The following is a 17,930-nucleotide window of genomic DNA, read 5'->3' on the forward strand; positions in this document are numbered from 1 at the left end:
TTGAGCCCAGCTCATTCTGTAGCGGTGACAGGCTCAGTGTGCAAACACGGGCGGGCAGACAGACACTGCCCGCCTGCAGCTGACTCAGTCACCCCCGCTGAAAGCCGCTGTTCCTCCCCATCTGATGGAGGCAGCAGAGCCCGGTTCCCCGGTCATTACCGTGCATCAGTGTGAGTCCGACCATGTCTCCAGCCATCGTTCCTCCACCCTCCCGGGGTTCACTCAACTTCCGCTCCGCAGCGGAAATGGCCGGCGACGCGGACGTGAAAGAAAGTGGAGGCGGGCGCCATCTTGGCGGCGGCGGGACGGGAGGTGAATGTGTGTGGGATCTCTAAATAAAAACAGCTTAAACTGTTAGCTGGACTAGTGGCTCGAATAATTGCACTAAGATCTCCGGACTGCAGTCTGTGAAGTTGTCTGAATCCGAGTTGAGATTTTTGTTTTCAGGCTGATTGGTGGAAGCAAAGTGACCAGTCCCACTCCGAGCCGACTGGGTGAAGCGACCTCTTCCCCCTTTACACAAAGCAGGGAGCAGCACCGACAGTGACTCCCCTTGCTCTCCTTCGTGGAGAAAGATGTGGTAGCTTAAAGAACCAAAGTTGATTATCGAAAAATATAAATTAAAGCAATTCTTTACACGTTAAAACTTTTTCTTTATATTAACCGCCTCGTATACTGTAATGGGATACCGAAGAAATGACTAGGAATGCCTTGACTGCGTTACAAGCTAAGGATGAAAAGAGTAAGGATGGAAACCGTGAAGTGTAGTACTTTGTACACTTCATTAGTTTATTTAAACATACAATTTAGACCACTAAAAGATACGTAATATTCCCTGGTCAATCGTTCAAACCCTACAAAACAATTGCTCTGAGTGGAGCTCAAGACCTACATTTTTTCCATCAACAAAAGCACATATTTTCAACACTGCCCACGTCTGCTGCTGAAACTCCTATTCATATTTTGCCACCTTCAGTTTCTTGTTCCAGTTTTTTTTGCCAATCTCCCCCTTCATTAAAAGCAACTCGCCCAAAATTGAGCCTGTATTTTGTTCTGCACTAAGATCTACCCATCACTCCTGTTCTCACCGATTTACTTTGGTTCCATATCCCCTAATGCTTTTAAAATTAAAATTCTTTATCTACATCCATAAATCCTTTTCCTGCCCTCACAACAATCTCAAGTTCTACATGCCCATTCCAAGTCCTTGTGCAAAGCTCTTAGAAAGAAACCCACATTTACACGGTAGTTCTAGTTACACAAACATCATTTATGATGTGATTATGTTTTAAAAGTCACTATAAAAATATTAACTTGTGATGTCACAAGGCGAAGACACTTTCCTCTCCCCAAAATAGTGACTGTTCCATTTTATTCTGTCCTATTCTGTGGAAGTTAAAATGAAATAGTAGAAATCCCAGGCAGGGTGTGCAGCAGATCAGGATCACTGAAGCAGACTGGGAGGAGTGTGAAGCAAACTGGGGTGAGTATTCAACAGATCAGGATCACTGTGAAGCAGACTGGGAGGAGTGTGAAGCAAACTGGGAGGAGTATTCAGCAGGTCAGGATCACTGTGAAGCAGGTTGGGATCACTGTGAAGCAGACTGGGAGCAGTGTGCAACAGGCCAGGATTGCTGTGAAGCACACTCGGATGAGTGTGCAGCAGGTCAGGATCATTTTGAAGTCGACAAAGAAGAATGTGAAGCAGATCGGGATCAAAGTGAAGCAGACCTGGAGGAATGTGAAGCAGGTCAGGATCACTGTGAAGCTGACTGGGAGGAGGGTGGAGCAGATCAGGATCACTGTGACCAGTACAGGCTGGATGGGTTACACCTAAACAGAGCCAGAACCAATTTTCTTGTGGGTGATTTGCTAGTGTGAAGGGTTTAAATTAAGTTGGCAGGGGTGTGGAAACCAGGAGGTAATATCAGAGAGGAATACCAAGGTGCAAAACATATTGGGAGAGACAGATAGGACCACAGTAGGAAATAATAAGGTATTAGGTAGGTTCAGCATAAGGGGGAAAGTAATAAAGTCTAAATTAGGGTTATAGAGCATGTATGTAAATGCACGTTGTGGTAAGTAAGAGTCATGAGTTGTAGATGCAGATAGACACATAGACATGTAGAAATATGATGTTATGGCAATAACAGAGACCTGGCTCAAAGAAGGACAGGAGTGGGTATTAAACTATTTCTGTATACAAGGTATTCAGGAAAGGATGGAAAGAGGGAAGGGTGGCAGTATTGATTAAAGACAACATTGCAGTGATGGAGAGAGAGGATGTCCCAGAGGGATCAAAGACCGAATCTATTTGGCTAGAACTAAGGAACAAAAAAGGTGCAATTACATTGATTGATATAGTCTATAAGCCAGCAACTAGAGAAAAAGTACCAGGAAAATTAATAGGATTAAGGACTGACAAGTCTCATGGACCTGATGACCTACATCTTTGGATATTAAAGGAAGTATCTGGAGAGAGTGTTTGCATTGGTTGTAATCTTCCAAAATTCCCTAGGTCTGGAAAGGTCCCAGCGAATTTGAAAACCGCAGATGTAACACCACTATTCAAGAAAGGAGAGATTCAGAAAGTAGGAAACTATAGGGCAGTTAGTCTAACATCTATCATTGGGAAAATGCTAGGATCCACTCTGGCAGGAAGAATAGTAAATCAGACTATTATTTAAATGGAGAGAGACTGCAGCATGCTGTGGTACAGAGGAATCTGGATGTCCTTATACATAAATCACAAAAAGTTAGCATGCAGGTACAACAAGTAATTAGGAAGGCAAAAGGGGGATGGAGTATAAAAGTAGGGAACTCTTGCTACAGCTGTACAGGGCATTGAGACCGCACCTGGAGTGGTGTGTGCAGTTTCAGTCCCCTTAAGGAGGGAAATACTTGCATTGGAAGCAGTTCACTAGGCTGATTCCTGGGATAAAGGGGCTGCCTTATGAGGAAAGGTTGAGCAGGTTAGGACTATACTCATTGGAGTTTAGAAGAATGAGAGCTGATCTTATTGAAACATATAAGATTCTGAGGGGGCTTGACAGGGTAGATGCTGAGAAGATGTTTCCTCTCGTGGGGAAGTTTAGAACTAGGGGACGCAGTTTAAAAATAAGGGGTCTCCCATTTAAGACAGATCAGGAGGAATTTCTTCTCTAAGAGGGTTGTTAGTCTTTGGAATTCTCTTCCCTAGTGAGCAGTGGGGGCTGAGTCATTGAATATATTCAAGGCTGAGTTAGACAGATTTTTGATCAGTGAGGGTATTAAGGGTCATGGGAACAGACAAGAAAATGGAGTTAAGGCCACATTCAGATCAGCCATGATCTGATCAAATTGGCAGAGTACGTTTGCTGGGCCGAATGGCCTACTCCTGCTCCAATCACTTATGATCTTCACAGGTTGGTGGAATGGGTGGACAAGTGGCAGGTGAAATTTAATGCAAAGAAGTGCAAAGTGATTCATTTTCGTAGGAAGAACCCAGAGACACAATAGAAAATAAAAGGTCTATTCTATAGGGGCTGCAGGAGCGGAGGAACCTGAGTGTACGTGTGCATAAAACATTGAAGGCGACAGGACAGGTTGAGAGAGTGGTTAAAAAACATCCAGCATCCTGGGCTTTATCAACAGGGGCCTAGAGTACAAAAGCAAGGAAGTTATGATAAACCTGAATAAAAGACTGCTTTAGCCTCAATTGGAATATTGTGTCCAGTTCTGGTCACCACACTTTAGGAAGGACGAGAAGACATTAGAGGTGCAGAAGATTCACAAGAATGTTCCCAGAGATGAGGAACTTAAATTACATAGAAAGATTGGAGAAGTTGGGACTGTTCTTTTTGGAGAAGAGAAAGTTGGAAGGAGATTTAATAGATAAAATCATGAGGGGTCTATACAAAGTAGATAAGAAGAAACTGTTTCCATTTGTGGAAGGATAGAGAAGGAGGCACAGATTTAAGGTAATTGGCAAAAGAAGCAATAGTGACATGAGGAAAAACATTTTCATGAGACCAGTGGTTAGGATCTGGAATGCACTGCTTGAGGGCGGTGGAGGCATGTTCAGTCCAGGTTTTCATTATCTGAACAGGAAGAATGTGCAGGGCTACAGGGAGAAGGCCGATGAGTGCCATTAGACAGGATGGGCCGAAGCCTCCTTCTGTGCTGTAACCAATCCGTGAAGAAGACCGAAGAATTTCCTCAGAGCTTTGTTGCCGCAACTTCGCCGAAAGTGCGGCATGAAAGGGGTTTCTAGCGAAGTTGCGACGACGGAGCAGGAGAAGCTGAGGAAACTCCTGGCGATAAAGGATGTGGAAAAGTGAAGATATTTCCTGTTCAGTGCGGTAGCTGCAAATGACACGGAACAACTCTGTTCCTGTAGCAACACAGACTCCAAACATTCGGTGGAAGTTTTAGACTCTTTTTAAATAACGAAGAGATATGCGCTGAAATATCGGACAGGTTACACATATACATATATATTCAATAACCAATATTTTCAAATTATCAGATGCCGTGTAGGCATGAAACGTAACAGATTGTGATGATCAGGGGAAGGAAAGTCAGCCCTTAGCTGTAACTGCCTCCAGAAAGGAGAGGAAACTGAACATTCAGCTACCCCGGATCTCAGCCTGCCTCTGGCACAGCCCCAGTCCCAGCCCCCACTCTCGGCAAAAGCCAAACAGCAGCCGTGGTTTTTACTGTTTGTGTTAGAGGCAACCATTGATTTAAAATGTGCAGATGGGGCTGCACCGAAGTGAACACGGTAAATTCCTTTCTGTGTGTTCTTAGACCGGGCAACACAGGAGGAGAAATAAAAGAGAGTTTTCGTTTCTGTGGTAGTTTAAAATCTGCGTAAGGAAGGTATACACTTATTCGGGTTAACTGCAGTCAGAGTGTAACACAGTATGGAAAGGGGGTAATGTTTTTGCACACAATAGGAGTAATTAGCCCACATGCCACAGGAGAAGGCACTAATTCTGTGCAGTATTGCAGGGGAGTGTGTAATAAGACGCAAAAGGTGAAAATAGATTATTTTTCCTGGAGGGAAATTGAATGTAAAAGCAAAAAAAAAGTGGCAGCGAATCTATAATGCTTTTCATTCATTCATGATGTGGACGTCGCTGGCTAGGCCTGCATTTATTGCCCACCCCTAATCGCCCTTGTTCAGAGGGCATTTAAAAGTCAACCACATTAGCTAGGCTGCAGCTGGAGAACTGTATGCATTTTGGGCATTTCACTGCAGAAAGGATATTGGATATAAGGAGTATTACCCAACACAGATGTACAAGGGAGATAACTGAGATGAGAGTATATCGTTATGATGCAAGGCATGGAAACATACACTGGAGCAGAGATTATTAATGGAGATCTATTAGAAGTGCTTTTCAATGTTAGGGTATAATAGGGTATACATTTAAACAGTATGTCCAATGATCAGTGAATTGATAATAAGGAGATATAAATCTAAGCCTAAAAACTAATAGAATATGGAATGCGTGGTGATTGAAGAAAACAATGATCACATTTAAGATGGAATTCGATAACAATTGAGGAAATTAAAAGTAGAGAGAAAAAGCAGGAAAATTGGATTGGGGTAGCTAGCTCTACTGGCATGAGATACCACGAGTAAAAATGTGATGAACTAAATCGTCTCGATTGACATGGAAATTTCAATGATTTTGTAATGAGAGGGGTTAGTAATTATACAATATAGGAGAGAGAGTAATGGTTTTGTAAACTATGGAACGGGTGAGGGTGAAGGTCTTGTATAATATGAACTGAGAAAGGATGATGGTCTTGTACAATATGAACTGAGAAAGGGTGATGGTCCTGTACAATATGAACTGAGAAAGGGTGATGGTCCTGTACAATATGAACTGAGAAAGGGTGATGGTCCTGTACAATATGAACTGAGAAAGGGTGATGGTCCTGTATAATATGAACTGAGAAAGGGTGATGGTCCTGTATAATATGAACTGAGAAAGCGTGATGGTCCTGCAATATGAAGTGAGAAAGGGTGATGGTCCTGTATAATATGAACTGAGAAAGCGTGATGGTCCTGTATAATATGAACTGAGAAAGGGTGATGGTCCTGTACAATATGAACTGAGAAAGGGTGATGGTCCTGTACAATATGAACTGAGAAAGGGTGATGGTCCTATACAATATGAACTGAGAAAGGGTGATGGTCCTGTATAATATGAACTGAGAAAGGGTGATGGTCCTGTATAATATGAACTGAGAAAGCGTGATGGTCCTGTATAATATGAACTGAGAAAGGGTGATGGTCCTGTACAATATGAACTGAGAAAGGGTGATGGTCCTGTACAATATGAACTGAGAAAGGGTGATGGTCCTGTACAATATGAACTGAGAAAGGGTGATGGTCTTGTACAATATGAACTGAGAAAGGGTGATGGTCCTGTACAGTATGAACTGAGAAAGGGTGATGGTCTTGTACGTTACAAACTGAGAGATGGTAATAGGCCTATACATTATGGACTGAGAGAGGATGATGGTTCCATAAACTATGGAATTAGGGAGGATCACTGTCCTATACACTATAGAATGAGAGAGGTTAATAGTAGTGGACACTATGGAATCCTCCTCCTTTAGCCTAAGAGGGCATTAGCAAAATCCTGCAGTAGTTTGCCATTGCCTTCTGCAATATGGCTGACCAGGAAACTCTCCCATTCTTACCACCTGCCGTCAGGCACATTGGAGGGATTTACAGGTTGATAATCAACCTTTTTGGTCATGATATGAACACACCTACCGTGGCCATCAAGTCCTGAACTGGGCTTCTGGCCCAGAGGTAGCGATGCACTGCACCACAGGATCTCCCTATACTTTGGAATAAGAGAGATCTATAGTCCTCTGCACTATGGACTGAGAGAGGGTAACAGCCTTGGGCACAATGGACTGAGAGATGGCAAGGACCCTGAACAATACTATTAAACTAAGAGGCAAATTAATCTATGCACTATATGGAGAAAGGGTGGTTGGTGTCTACATAATGGAAAACAGATAATCTTTCAGATTTTGAATATAATTAAGAATCAAATACATGGTGGAAGAGAAAGCAGTTAATAATCATATCTTGTGGATCAAGAAAGCAGTAAGATTGTTGCAAAAATATGGAATGCTGAAACTGGTAATAATGCATAAATGTTAATCAGTCTGTTCTGGGCTGAAAATGAGACTTTATTTGACATTAATAGAGCTGTGCATTGTATATAGTGTCACATGTTCATTCCTCTTTTCATTCAGGTCTATATGTGTAAATGGTGTGGGACACGTTACTGTAAGGAATGTGGCAGGGGAGATTTCAGCGGCACCATGTCATCACCAGATAAATGCAGAGTATGCTTCCAGGTGAGAAAGACTCAAAATACGACCAGCAATTCCAGTACAACAACAAACACATATTCACTTTCCCAACCAGGTCCTAATTTAGAGTAATATATAGTTTAATATGACAGCAGGTAATAAATAAGTTGGAGGCAGAGTGTTTGCAGTGTTTTGTTTACCATTACTAGGTAAGGTCTTCATGAGTGGGTTTCTCATTGCTGGAGCTCACCTTCCACTGCATGTAGCAAGACTGATTGGTTCTCAGTCAGCATTTAGTGCAAGGCTATGGTCAATAGGGAAAAGGATTGAATTATCCATAAATTCTCCTTCCTGCTGAGCAATCACAAAGTTACAATAGAAAGTTAGATACCTGATTTATATAAAAACAGCAAATTAAACAGGAATAGCATAATTTGGTTTATGTTTGTTGGTATAAATAACACATTTCCCATAATTTAACAGACATAATTTAAATTAATGTTATTTTCTTTGCTAAAATATCAGTTTAGGAAGTGCATTCCAGAGAATATTTCTAGTGTTTTCTCTTTCTGAAAGGGGGGGGCATTTATATATTTAAGAAAAAAATGAGTGATTTTCTTACTGTAACATAAAGCACTTGTTGATGTGTCCCTATTGGATTGGGTTCATTTACCAGTTCATTTCAAAAAGAGGACTCCCACCAAACTTGACAACTGAAATAATGCTGTTAGCTGAGATTAGAAAACACAGGCACAACCAGCTGAACTGTAATTCATATCCTAACTGAAACAAACATTTGGAGCACTTGCCAGTGCCATGATTTCAGAAAGTGTATAAATTTTAAAAAAAACCCTTTGCATATACCAGGATACCTGCATAAATTTGTTTTTACACATAAGGGGGTAAAGGAATAATAGATTGGGAGGATAAACACCAATATAAATTGTTTGGCTGAATGATCTGTTTCTGTGTCGTAACTCTCATGTGCAACAACGACAGTTTGTATAGTAAAATGTCCCAAGGCACTTCACAGGCGTGTTATCAAACACAATTTGACACTGGGCCACATTAGGGCAGAGGATCTAAAGCTTGGTCAAAGAAGTACAGAGATGGAGAGATCTATGGAGGAAATTTCACAGCTTAGGGCCTCAGCAGCTGAGGTTTGGCTGCCTGTGGTGGAGTTATTAAAATTGGGATGCACAAGATGCCAAAATTGAAGGAGTGCAGGCGTTTCAGGGGATAGTAGAGCTGGTGAAGATTGCAGAGATAGGGAGGAGTAAAGCCATGAAGGTATTTGAAAACTAGGATGAGAAGTTTTTTAACTGATCTCCAATGTAGGTCAGTGGGGGCAGGGGCAATGGACAAAAAGGACTTGGTGTAAGCTGGGTCATGGAAAACAGAGTTTTGATCACCTCAAGTTTATGGAGGGTAGAATGTGGGAGAACGGCCAGGAGTACATAGGAATGGTCAAGTTTAGAGCTAACAAAGGCATGAATGAGGGTTTTGATCAGCAGGTAAGCCGAGGCAGGGACAGAGTCGGGCAATGCTATGGAATTGGAAATAGGCATCTTAGTGATGATATGGATATGTGGTTTTATATATATATATCAGGGTTAAATATGATACCAAGGTTGTGAATAGTTTGGCTCGGCCTCAGACGTTTGCCAGGAAAAGGGAGGAAGTCGGTGGTTAGGGAATGGATTTTGTGCAGGGACCAAAGGTTTCAGTCTTCACAATATTTAGCTGGAGGAAACTTCTGCTCATCCAGTATTGGATGTTGGACAAGCAGTCTGATAATTTATAGACAGCAGATCGGTTGTGAGAGGTGGGGGACAGGTAGAGCTGGGTGTCATCAGCACATGTGGAAACTAATGCTGTGTTTTCAAAGGGGCAGCATATATATGAGAAATAGCAGGGGGCCAAGTAAAGATCCTTGGGCAACACCAAAATAATGGTGTAGGTGTGGGAAGAGAAAGAATTGCAGGTGATTCTCTGGGGGGCGACGAGATAAGGTAGAATGAAATCAGATCAACAATGTAACCACTGCCCTTGGTTCAGTGGTAAAACTTTCACAGTGCTGAATCAGAAGGTGGTGAGCTCAAGTCCCACTCTAAAGACTTGAAAATGTCATCCAGACTGATACATCAGTGTATTATTGAAGAGGTGCTGCATTGTCAGAAGTGCCGCATTTCAGATAAGACATTAAGCTGTGGCTCCAGCTGCCTTGTGGTTTTAAGTGATCACATGGCACTATTTTGAAGCAGTGCAGGGAAATACTCCCAGTGTCCTGACCAATGTTTGTACCTCAACGAAAATCACTGAATCAGATTATTTGATTATTATCTAACTTCTATTTGCTAGACTTTGCTGTGCACAAATTGGATGCTACGTTCCCTGCATTGACTCCAGCCTAGAAGTACTTACTTAGCTGTAAAGCACTTTGGGATGTCCTGATATCCTGATGTTGTTAAAGGTGCTGTGAAAATCTAACTTCTATCTTTCTTTCTCTTAAAGAAGCCAGGACACCTGTAAAATGGCCTTAAACTGTTTCAGTTGCAGTTAGGTCGCTTGGAAGCACTGACAATCATCATGCTTTTTGAGTGCCAGCTTTCTTGTCCTATTGAAAATGTATTCTAGTTCCAATGGATCAGTTTTAGCAGCGGGAGAACAAAACTCAAATCACAGAGTTTTTGGAAGTGGCTCAATATTTTCAAATTGATTTGTTGTTGTTTAAATGTGCTCAGAAAATTGGACAGCATATCTCATTGCATGAAGCAAGTGTGAAATTTGTGCAATTTCTGCAACAACCATTTACTTTAAAATTTATCTTCACATGAAAGTGTGTAATGTTTCAATCTGTCACCATGTTTTGGTATGTTACCAGGTCTTGATAAGGTTTTGCTTATTTTATGAGAGATTGAGCTGTTCCAAGGTCTTCACCCATGGGTTACCAATCTGCGGCCTCAGTTGCTTAAACTGCAGCCTCCAGCGTTGCCACCATGTTTCGATCTGTCACCACCTTTGGTGTGTTACCAGGTCCTGATGAGGTTTTGCTTATTCTATGTAAGAATTGAGATAGTTGGTACATATATTTTCTTGAAATTATTTACTAAGAGCTATTTACAAAGACCTCGTGATGAGTACATGGTTTTCAGGACACTGATTGTTATGCGTCTTGCTCTCTTGCAGCCTCTTGGTCATCTGACTCTTGATGTCATAATTACATCAAGCAAGGGGGGAGACAGTCTGGCACTTCTTCAATGGACTAGTAATCCATAGGCCCAGGATAATGCTCTCGGGACACGGGTTCAATCCCACCATGGCAGCTGGTGGAATTTAAATTCAACTGATAAATCAGGAATTACAAACTAGTCTCAGCAATGGTGACATGAAACCATTGTTGATTGTTGTAGAGACCCATCAGGTTCACTAATGTCCTTTAAGGAAGGAAATTTGCCTTCCAACCCAATCTGGCCTTTATGTGACTCCAGACCCACAGCAATGTGTTTGACTCTGAACTGCCCTCTGAAATGGTGTGGCAAGCCACTCAGCTGAAGGACAATTAGGGATGGGCAACAAATGCTGGCCTTGCCAGCGATGCCCACATCCCATGAAAGGATAAAGAAAAAAAGGATATCATTTAATCTCATTGTCTCATTAACGTAGCCATTAATCCTTTCCATCTCACCTCAAGTATAATCTCAAAACTGTTACATTCTTTTGTTAAACTATTCACATTACATGAGATTTACAGATGCTGGGAATATACTATTTACAGTTTCCATCCAACTCCTACTCCCTTCCCCCCCAAGTCACTGTCACCAAAGGCTTCAATCTTTTTTTTTTCTTTTTTTTGTAAAAATATACTTTATTCATAAAATATCTTCAATCACATTCCAAACCATTTCAAAAACAACATTACAAGGGTACAATCCAGGTTAAACTTTTACAAAATGTATCACCAGGTGCATCAGTACAAACAATATTACAGTCATTTACAGCCTTTCATTTTGATCTGTACAGCCCGAGGGGCTCTAAACAGTTCCCAGTCTCTCGGTGCGCTGTGGTAGAAAGGTCTTAGACAGCGACCCTTCCCCATTGCGCCTTTGCGGCAGCTGCCCCAAGCTTTAGTGCGTCCCTCAGCACGTAGTCCTGGACTTTGGATTGTGCCAGTCCGCAACAATCGGTCGGGGACAACTCTTTGTGCTGGAAGACCAACAAGTTTCGGGCAGACCAAAGCGCCTCTTTCACCGAGTTGATGATCCTCCAGCTGCAGTTGATGTTTGTCTCGGTGTGTGTCCCTGGGAACAGCCCGTAGAGCACAGAGTCCTGTGTCACAGAGCTGCTCGGGATGAACCTCGACAGCAACCACTGCATCTCTCTCCAGACTTTCTTTGCAAAGGCACAATCCACAAGGAGGTAAACAACGGTCTCTTCCCCACCGCAGCCACCTCGAGGGCAACGTGCAGAGGGGGTGAGCTTCCTGGCGTGTAGGAAGGATCTGACGGGGAGGGCCTTTCTCACCACCAGCCAAGCTACGTCTTGGTGCTTGTTGGAGAGTTCTGGCGATGAGGCATTCTGCCAAATGACTTTGACAGTCTGCTCGGGGAACCATCCCACAGGGTCCACCCTCTCCTTATCCCTCAGGGCCTCTAGGACGTTACGTGCTGACCACTGCCTGATGGACTTGTGGTCAAAGGTGTTTTTCTGCATAAATTTTTCCACCAGGGACAGGTGGTACGGCACGGTCCAACTACTTGGAGCGTTCCGCGGCAGCGTGGCCAGACCCATCCTTCGCAACACCGGGGACAGGTAGAACCTCAGCACGTAGTGACACTTGGTGTTTGCGTACTGAGGGTCTACGCACCGCTTGATGCAGCCACACACAAAGGTGGCCATCAGTATGAGGGCGATGTTGGGCACGTTTTTTCCCCCTTTATCTAGAGGCTTGTACATCGCGTCCCTGCGGACACGATCCATTTTCGACCTCCAGATAAAGCGGAAGATGGCTCGAGTGATCGCCATCGCGCAGGAGTCTGGAATGGGCCAGACCTGCGCCACGTACAGCAACAGCGAGAGTACCTCACACCTGATGACCAGGTTCTTACCCGCAATGGAGAGGGAGCGTCGCTCCCACATGCCCAGTTTCCTTTTCACCATAGCCACTCGCTCCTTCCAGTTTCTAACGCATGCCCCGGTCCCTCCGAACCATATCCCCAGCACCTTCAGGCCGTCAGCCCTGACAGTGAAGGGGACAAAGGATCGGTCAGCCCAGTTCCCAAAGAACATGGCCTCGCTCTTCCCACGATTTACCTTGGCTCCCGAGGCCAGTTCGAACTGGTCGCAGATGTGCATCAGTCTGCGCACCGACAGCGGATCCGAGCAGAAGACGGCGACGTCGTCCATGTACAGGGAGGCTTTTACCTGAGTGCCTCCACTGCCTGGGATCGTCACTCCTCTTATGCCCGGATCCTTCCTGATGGACTCGGCAAAGGGTTCTATGCAACACACGAAAAGGACAGGCGAGAGAGGACAGCCCTGCCTGACTCCAGATTTAATCGGAAAGCTATCTGTTTCCCACCCATTGATTGAGACTGCGCTACTGATGTTAGTGTAGAGCAGTTGGATCCAATTTCGAATTCCCTCCCCAAACCCCATTTTGGAGAGCACATCCCCCATGTAGGTGTGCGATATTCTGTCAAAGGCCTTCTCCTGATCCAAGCTGATGAGGCAGGTATCCACACCCCTGTCCTGTACATAGGCAATCGTATCCCTGAGCAGCGCCAGGCTGTCAGAGATCTTCCTGCCTGGCACAGAGCAGGTCTGGTCAGGGTGAATCACCAATTCCAGAGCGGATTTGACCCGATTGGCGATGACCTTGGACAGAATCTTATAGTCCATATTCAACAGTGAAATGGGTCGCCAATTTCTAATTTCTAATTTCTAATTAAAGGCTTCAATCACCAACGGTGTTCTCGGCTGTCTTGGAGGAAGTGTTGGATATATGTGTTACCTTATCTTCTCCTTGGAAGGCAAACACATTCAGGTTCTCATGACTGCTGATTCCTGGGCTGTGACTCTACAATTACCTGACTGTAAGTGCTACGAAAATCAATTGAGGAAAAACGGATTCAAGAGAGAAATCTTCAGGACTCAGATGGTCACAACCCTTTGAAAAGGAAGAGAACAAACTGACCTTCTCTCAGTAATCTTCTGTTTCTGCATTGCACACTGTGGAAAGGCTTGAGAAAATGCAACACTTGCAACTTCTTTGGAGAACTTCGCAGCTGTATCATTCACTGCTGCAATAACGACGAAAGGAGTAATCAATACAGTATCTGAGACCTGGCTGAACCTGGTAGATGAAAATAAGAATGAAGAATATCTTGAAGACATTGCAGGATACGAAGACAAGAAGACTTTCCTACTACTCTTCAGGAAGGAGTTGCACTTTCCATAGGTAGTGGAATCATTTTCACGTTTGCTTCAGCATGAGGCTGCTCCACTCTAGTCAATGGGGTTGCAGTGTCAGCATGAGAAAGTAGGATTGCCCCATCTTCAACAATGGAATAAACCTCCAGACCTGGATCTCTATGAAATTCCTGCATAGGACTCTTTAGATGTATAAGCTCTGTAGTTTGCTTCTTCTTTACTGAAAGATGATCTGAATGTATCTGTGACTTGCTGGTGAGGTTCAAGTGTGAGCTGTAACTTACATTCATACAAATTAATAAGCTCGGAACTTCGATTGGTTTGATCCAGTTTGGATCTCAATCTCCCTGGATAGCTTTCTTCTGTCAGCCTGCAATTGTTGATGCATGTTATTGGGGGGGTTCAGTGGAATAAGTAGACAAGTTCACCTCTTTATTACCTTCTTCAATGAAAGCTGAGTGCTCATCAAGAAAGACAACAGAGATGTCAGACACATTGACAATGGAGTCAAAGAGTGTAGGAAGATCTAGGACCTCTTTGTCCAACAGATCATCAGCTTCAGCAGTGGCTTCATTCTCCTGGACTCTGTCAGGAGAGACAACCAGGGTCTAGAATCTCCTCTCACAGATGGTCACCGTCTTTTCAGTGCCTCTTGTTTCTGCCTCTTCTAGCTTGTCTTCAAAGAGAAGTGGGAGATCTGCAATCTCCTCTGGTGGTCCAGTGGATGGTGTTTCTACAATAAAGAGCAACTCACTGCGTAATGAATGAGCTTCAATTGCTGCTGCACTTTCGAGGTTTGCCAGTCCTCTAAACAACTTTGGAAATTCATCCCTGAGTATTGCTTTGCCATCCTGTACTGTTATCTCATCGACCTTTCGTAGAAGACCAAGTCCCAAACATGCTGACTTGCTGAACAGAGAAATTTTCTGCTCTGTAAGATATAAAGAATTTTGTTAATTTCTTTATCTTCGTGCCTAAGGGTTATAGTGAACTGACCCTTCAGTTTGAGAACTGTGCCTCCTGGCCCTTGTAGCTTTAAGTTAGATGGTTGGATTTTTACTTCCTGAAGCCGGTCCAATTTGACAAACAGGACTGTGACTCCTGCCCCAGTGTCCAGTTTAAATTCGGTTCTGTATGCTTGGACTTTTAACTCTATTGATCAGAACTGCTTATCAGCTTTTTTGATTTCTCGAAGGAAATCGTCAGGTCGAAATGCTGTATTTCCTATTTCCTGGACCTCAAAATGGTTGGAAACTTGTTCCAGCTTTCATCCCCTTAATTGTGTTTTAGATCAGCAGTATTGTTTAAAATGTCTGGTCTACTGCAGAGAAAACATTCAGCACCCTCCTGCTGGACAGTGCTCACAGCAGTGTTATCTTTTGGCATCGCATCTGAAATATTGTAACCTAGATGGAAGGGCTCTCTCCGCCCCTTTGGCGGGCTTTTTCGCAGGCTTTTTAGTGGGGAGGGCTCCTGACTATGGGCCTACATACTGGATCAGCCCCTCCTGAGTCTCGACATCTCCCTGAATTACACGCCAATTCTGCTGTTACAGATCTGCCTGCCTTGCAAACTGTTTGGCATTGTCTAAGGTCAAATCCTCTTTGGATTGCAAAAAATCTGACAGTGTGTCGCCGAGCACGCCAACTACTATGCGGTCACAAATGAATCCATGCTTTAAGGCTCCCTAGCCAGAATTATTAGCCAATCAATACAAATCATGAATAAAGGAATCAATGGATTCCCCTGGCCTTTGGCTCCTCTGGTTGAATCTTGCACTTTCAATGACTAGATTCTTCTTAGGGCTGAAGTATTTATTGAAAGCTCCATAACCTTGTTATAGGATCAAAGTATCTTTGATGCCTTGTTGCGCCAGGGCAACATCAGCTATGGCCCCTTTTATATGCCCATAAAAGGATACAGACCTGGTGTTTCTGTGCTTTTTCTTGTAAACCTGAAGCTGCCCGGTACCTTTTGAACTGCCTGTTCAAGAGCTCCTGTCATTGTCCTTGCTGTGGAACCTCGATGTGTTAGAAAGCCTGTGGAAGAGGTCGTGGCTGTTCAATGGTCATCAGTATCATGCGTGGCTCACTGTCCCTTACTAAAGTATGTTTCGGTTTTGTACTACTTCATTGCAAAGTTGAGCTGTTCCAAGTAACCCATGGGTTACTAATATATGTCCTCAGTTGCTTAAACTGCGGCCTCCAGCACTGCCACCATGTTTCGGTCTGTCACCATGTTTGGTGTGTTACCAGGTCCTGATGAGGTTTTGCTTATTCTATGAGAGAGTTGAGATGGTCGGTACATATTTTTTCTTGAAATTATTTACTAAGAGCTATTTACAAAGACCTCATGATGAGTACATGGTTTTCAGGACACAGACTGTTATGCATCTTGCTCTCTTGCAGCCTCTTGGTCATCTAACTCGATGTCATGCTTACATCACCATCGATCTCATGATCATTAACATAACCATTAACCCTTTAATCTACATGCATTTATTCCTATGGGGGAACCACATGGCATCCAATTGGAGCTTTCACTGAGCAGCGTGACTGAGGTCAGTGGTTCACAGATACACCCATAGGGGCCAATTTTAACTTGGGTGCGAATTGGCCAAAACAGGCAGAGATTCCTACAACCTCCCAAGACATGAGGCTTAGGAGCTTGTATCAGCCAGGCTCATTTCCATGCCATTCCACCGATTCCTGCCCATATGATGTCACCACTGATTGAAGGGAATCAAAATTAGTAGAGGTGAAACTGCCACCCAGGATCCACAGAGACAATCCATGACTAGGTAAGTATAGATTTGGGGAGGAGAGGATTATCAGCATATCTGCAATCGAGAGAGGAGCGGAAACCTATCACAAGGAAGGTTAAAGGTACCCTTGTCGGGTCAGGAGAAGCACTCCTGCTGCTCCTGACTCAGAAGAAACTTTAAATATAAATTAAAGGTCACTCTCCTGGACCTCCTGTGGCCAGGTTCCTGACTGTTGCCAGCTCTTCGAGCCTTAATCTGGTGTTGCTTAAAATGGACTGTGCATCTTAATGATGTCGTGGAAACAAGCCATTTATTTAAATTAGGCCTGTGCTCCTTTTGGGCAGATAGCCATCCCATGACAGAATTCAGTCAAGTAAAAATGGTGAGGGTGGAAATGAGTGGGGAACCTACGCCTGCCAACTGGCCATCTTAGCTCCACACCTGCACCATTCCCATCGGATGGGAGGATTAAAATTGTCCCTATTGTTTGCAACTCCACTCCAAGTTTGTACTTACTGATCCTCCCCATCTGTACTTACCTTGCTAGGGACATACTCCATGCAGGAGGTAGTGCTAGAGAATGTAAGTGAGGCCTGGCCATTAAATCTCTCAGGCCTCTTACTAAATACCTGTTTGCTTTTGGTCCCCATGCCTTCCATTCCCACCTCAAGTTAAATCAGTTCTGAAATGTGGGACAGGCTTCTGTGCAAAGCAGCCTGGCCAGAAGAATAAAAGGAAAGAGACTTGGGAAAAGGAATAAACATTTAACATACCACTTTCAGTAACATAAGTCACTGGTTCTTAATAAGACTGAATTTGAAGGTGTTTACAAAGAGAACTTTGTTTTGACTTTTTTTTTATTCTCTTGAATCTGTTGGATAGTCGAATTGCCAGGGGCAGCTGGTTGAATTTGGACCAAGAACTGACACTTCCGGCAACAACAAAGGAAAAAGCACAGAAAAGTCATCAAAAACCAAAAGCTCTTCCTCCAAAAAGAAATCAGCAAAAAAGAAAAAAGTAAGAGTTCGGTCTAAACAAAGATATAAAAAAAAGTGAGAGTGGCTCAAGGAGAATTCAACTAATTAGAAAAGCTTTATATTGTGGAGTTTCTTATTATTTCTACCCAGATAACAGTAAAATCTGGGTGGATTTACATGTGCAAAAGGTCATGGAATGTTAAGAGTAAGCGTCAACATTTTACACGAGAGGTTTTGTGATTTTTTGCACTATTTCAAAAGCCCCTTCACTACAAGCAGTCTCCACCTATAGAACTGGCCAGGCTCTCACTTCAGAATAGTGGGTTACCGCTGATCGTACCCATTTGGGGTGGTCAACACATTAAGCCCAGATTCCTGAGCATACAAGTACCCCTGTTCACATTAATCAAACATTATTATTTTAAATT

General features: G+C 43.4%; 1 protein-coding gene and 1 long non-coding RNA gene across 2 annotated transcripts in view; one reads left to right on the plus strand and one right to left on the minus strand.

Annotated features, from left to right (window-relative positions):
- Positions 1–373, minus strand: part of bag1 (BCL2 associated athanogene 1) — a 34,168-nt gene extending 33,795 nt beyond the window's left edge. The window contains exon 1 of the mRNA XM_078538741.1: positions 160–373. Coding sequence (XP_078394867.1) covers positions 160–196 — 37 coding nt within the window. The 5' untranslated portion in view covers positions 197–373. The remainder of the gene's footprint in view (positions 1–159) is intronic.
- LOC144678799 (uncharacterized) lies at positions 315–17,684 on the plus strand. The gene is made up of 3 exons (XR_013576182.1): positions 315–742; positions 7,270–7,374; positions 17,408–17,684. It is a non-coding gene; the product is annotated as an uncharacterized LOC144678799 (long non-coding RNA).
- The last annotated feature ends 246 nt before the right edge of the window (positions 17,685–17,930 follow it).

Source organism: Cetorhinus maximus, chromosome 3, assembly GCF_964194155.1.
Source record: "Cetorhinus maximus chromosome 3, sCetMax3.hap1.1, whole genome shotgun sequence".
Lineage (NCBI taxonomy): Eukaryota > Metazoa > Chordata > Chondrichthyes > Lamniformes > Cetorhinidae > Cetorhinus > Cetorhinus maximus.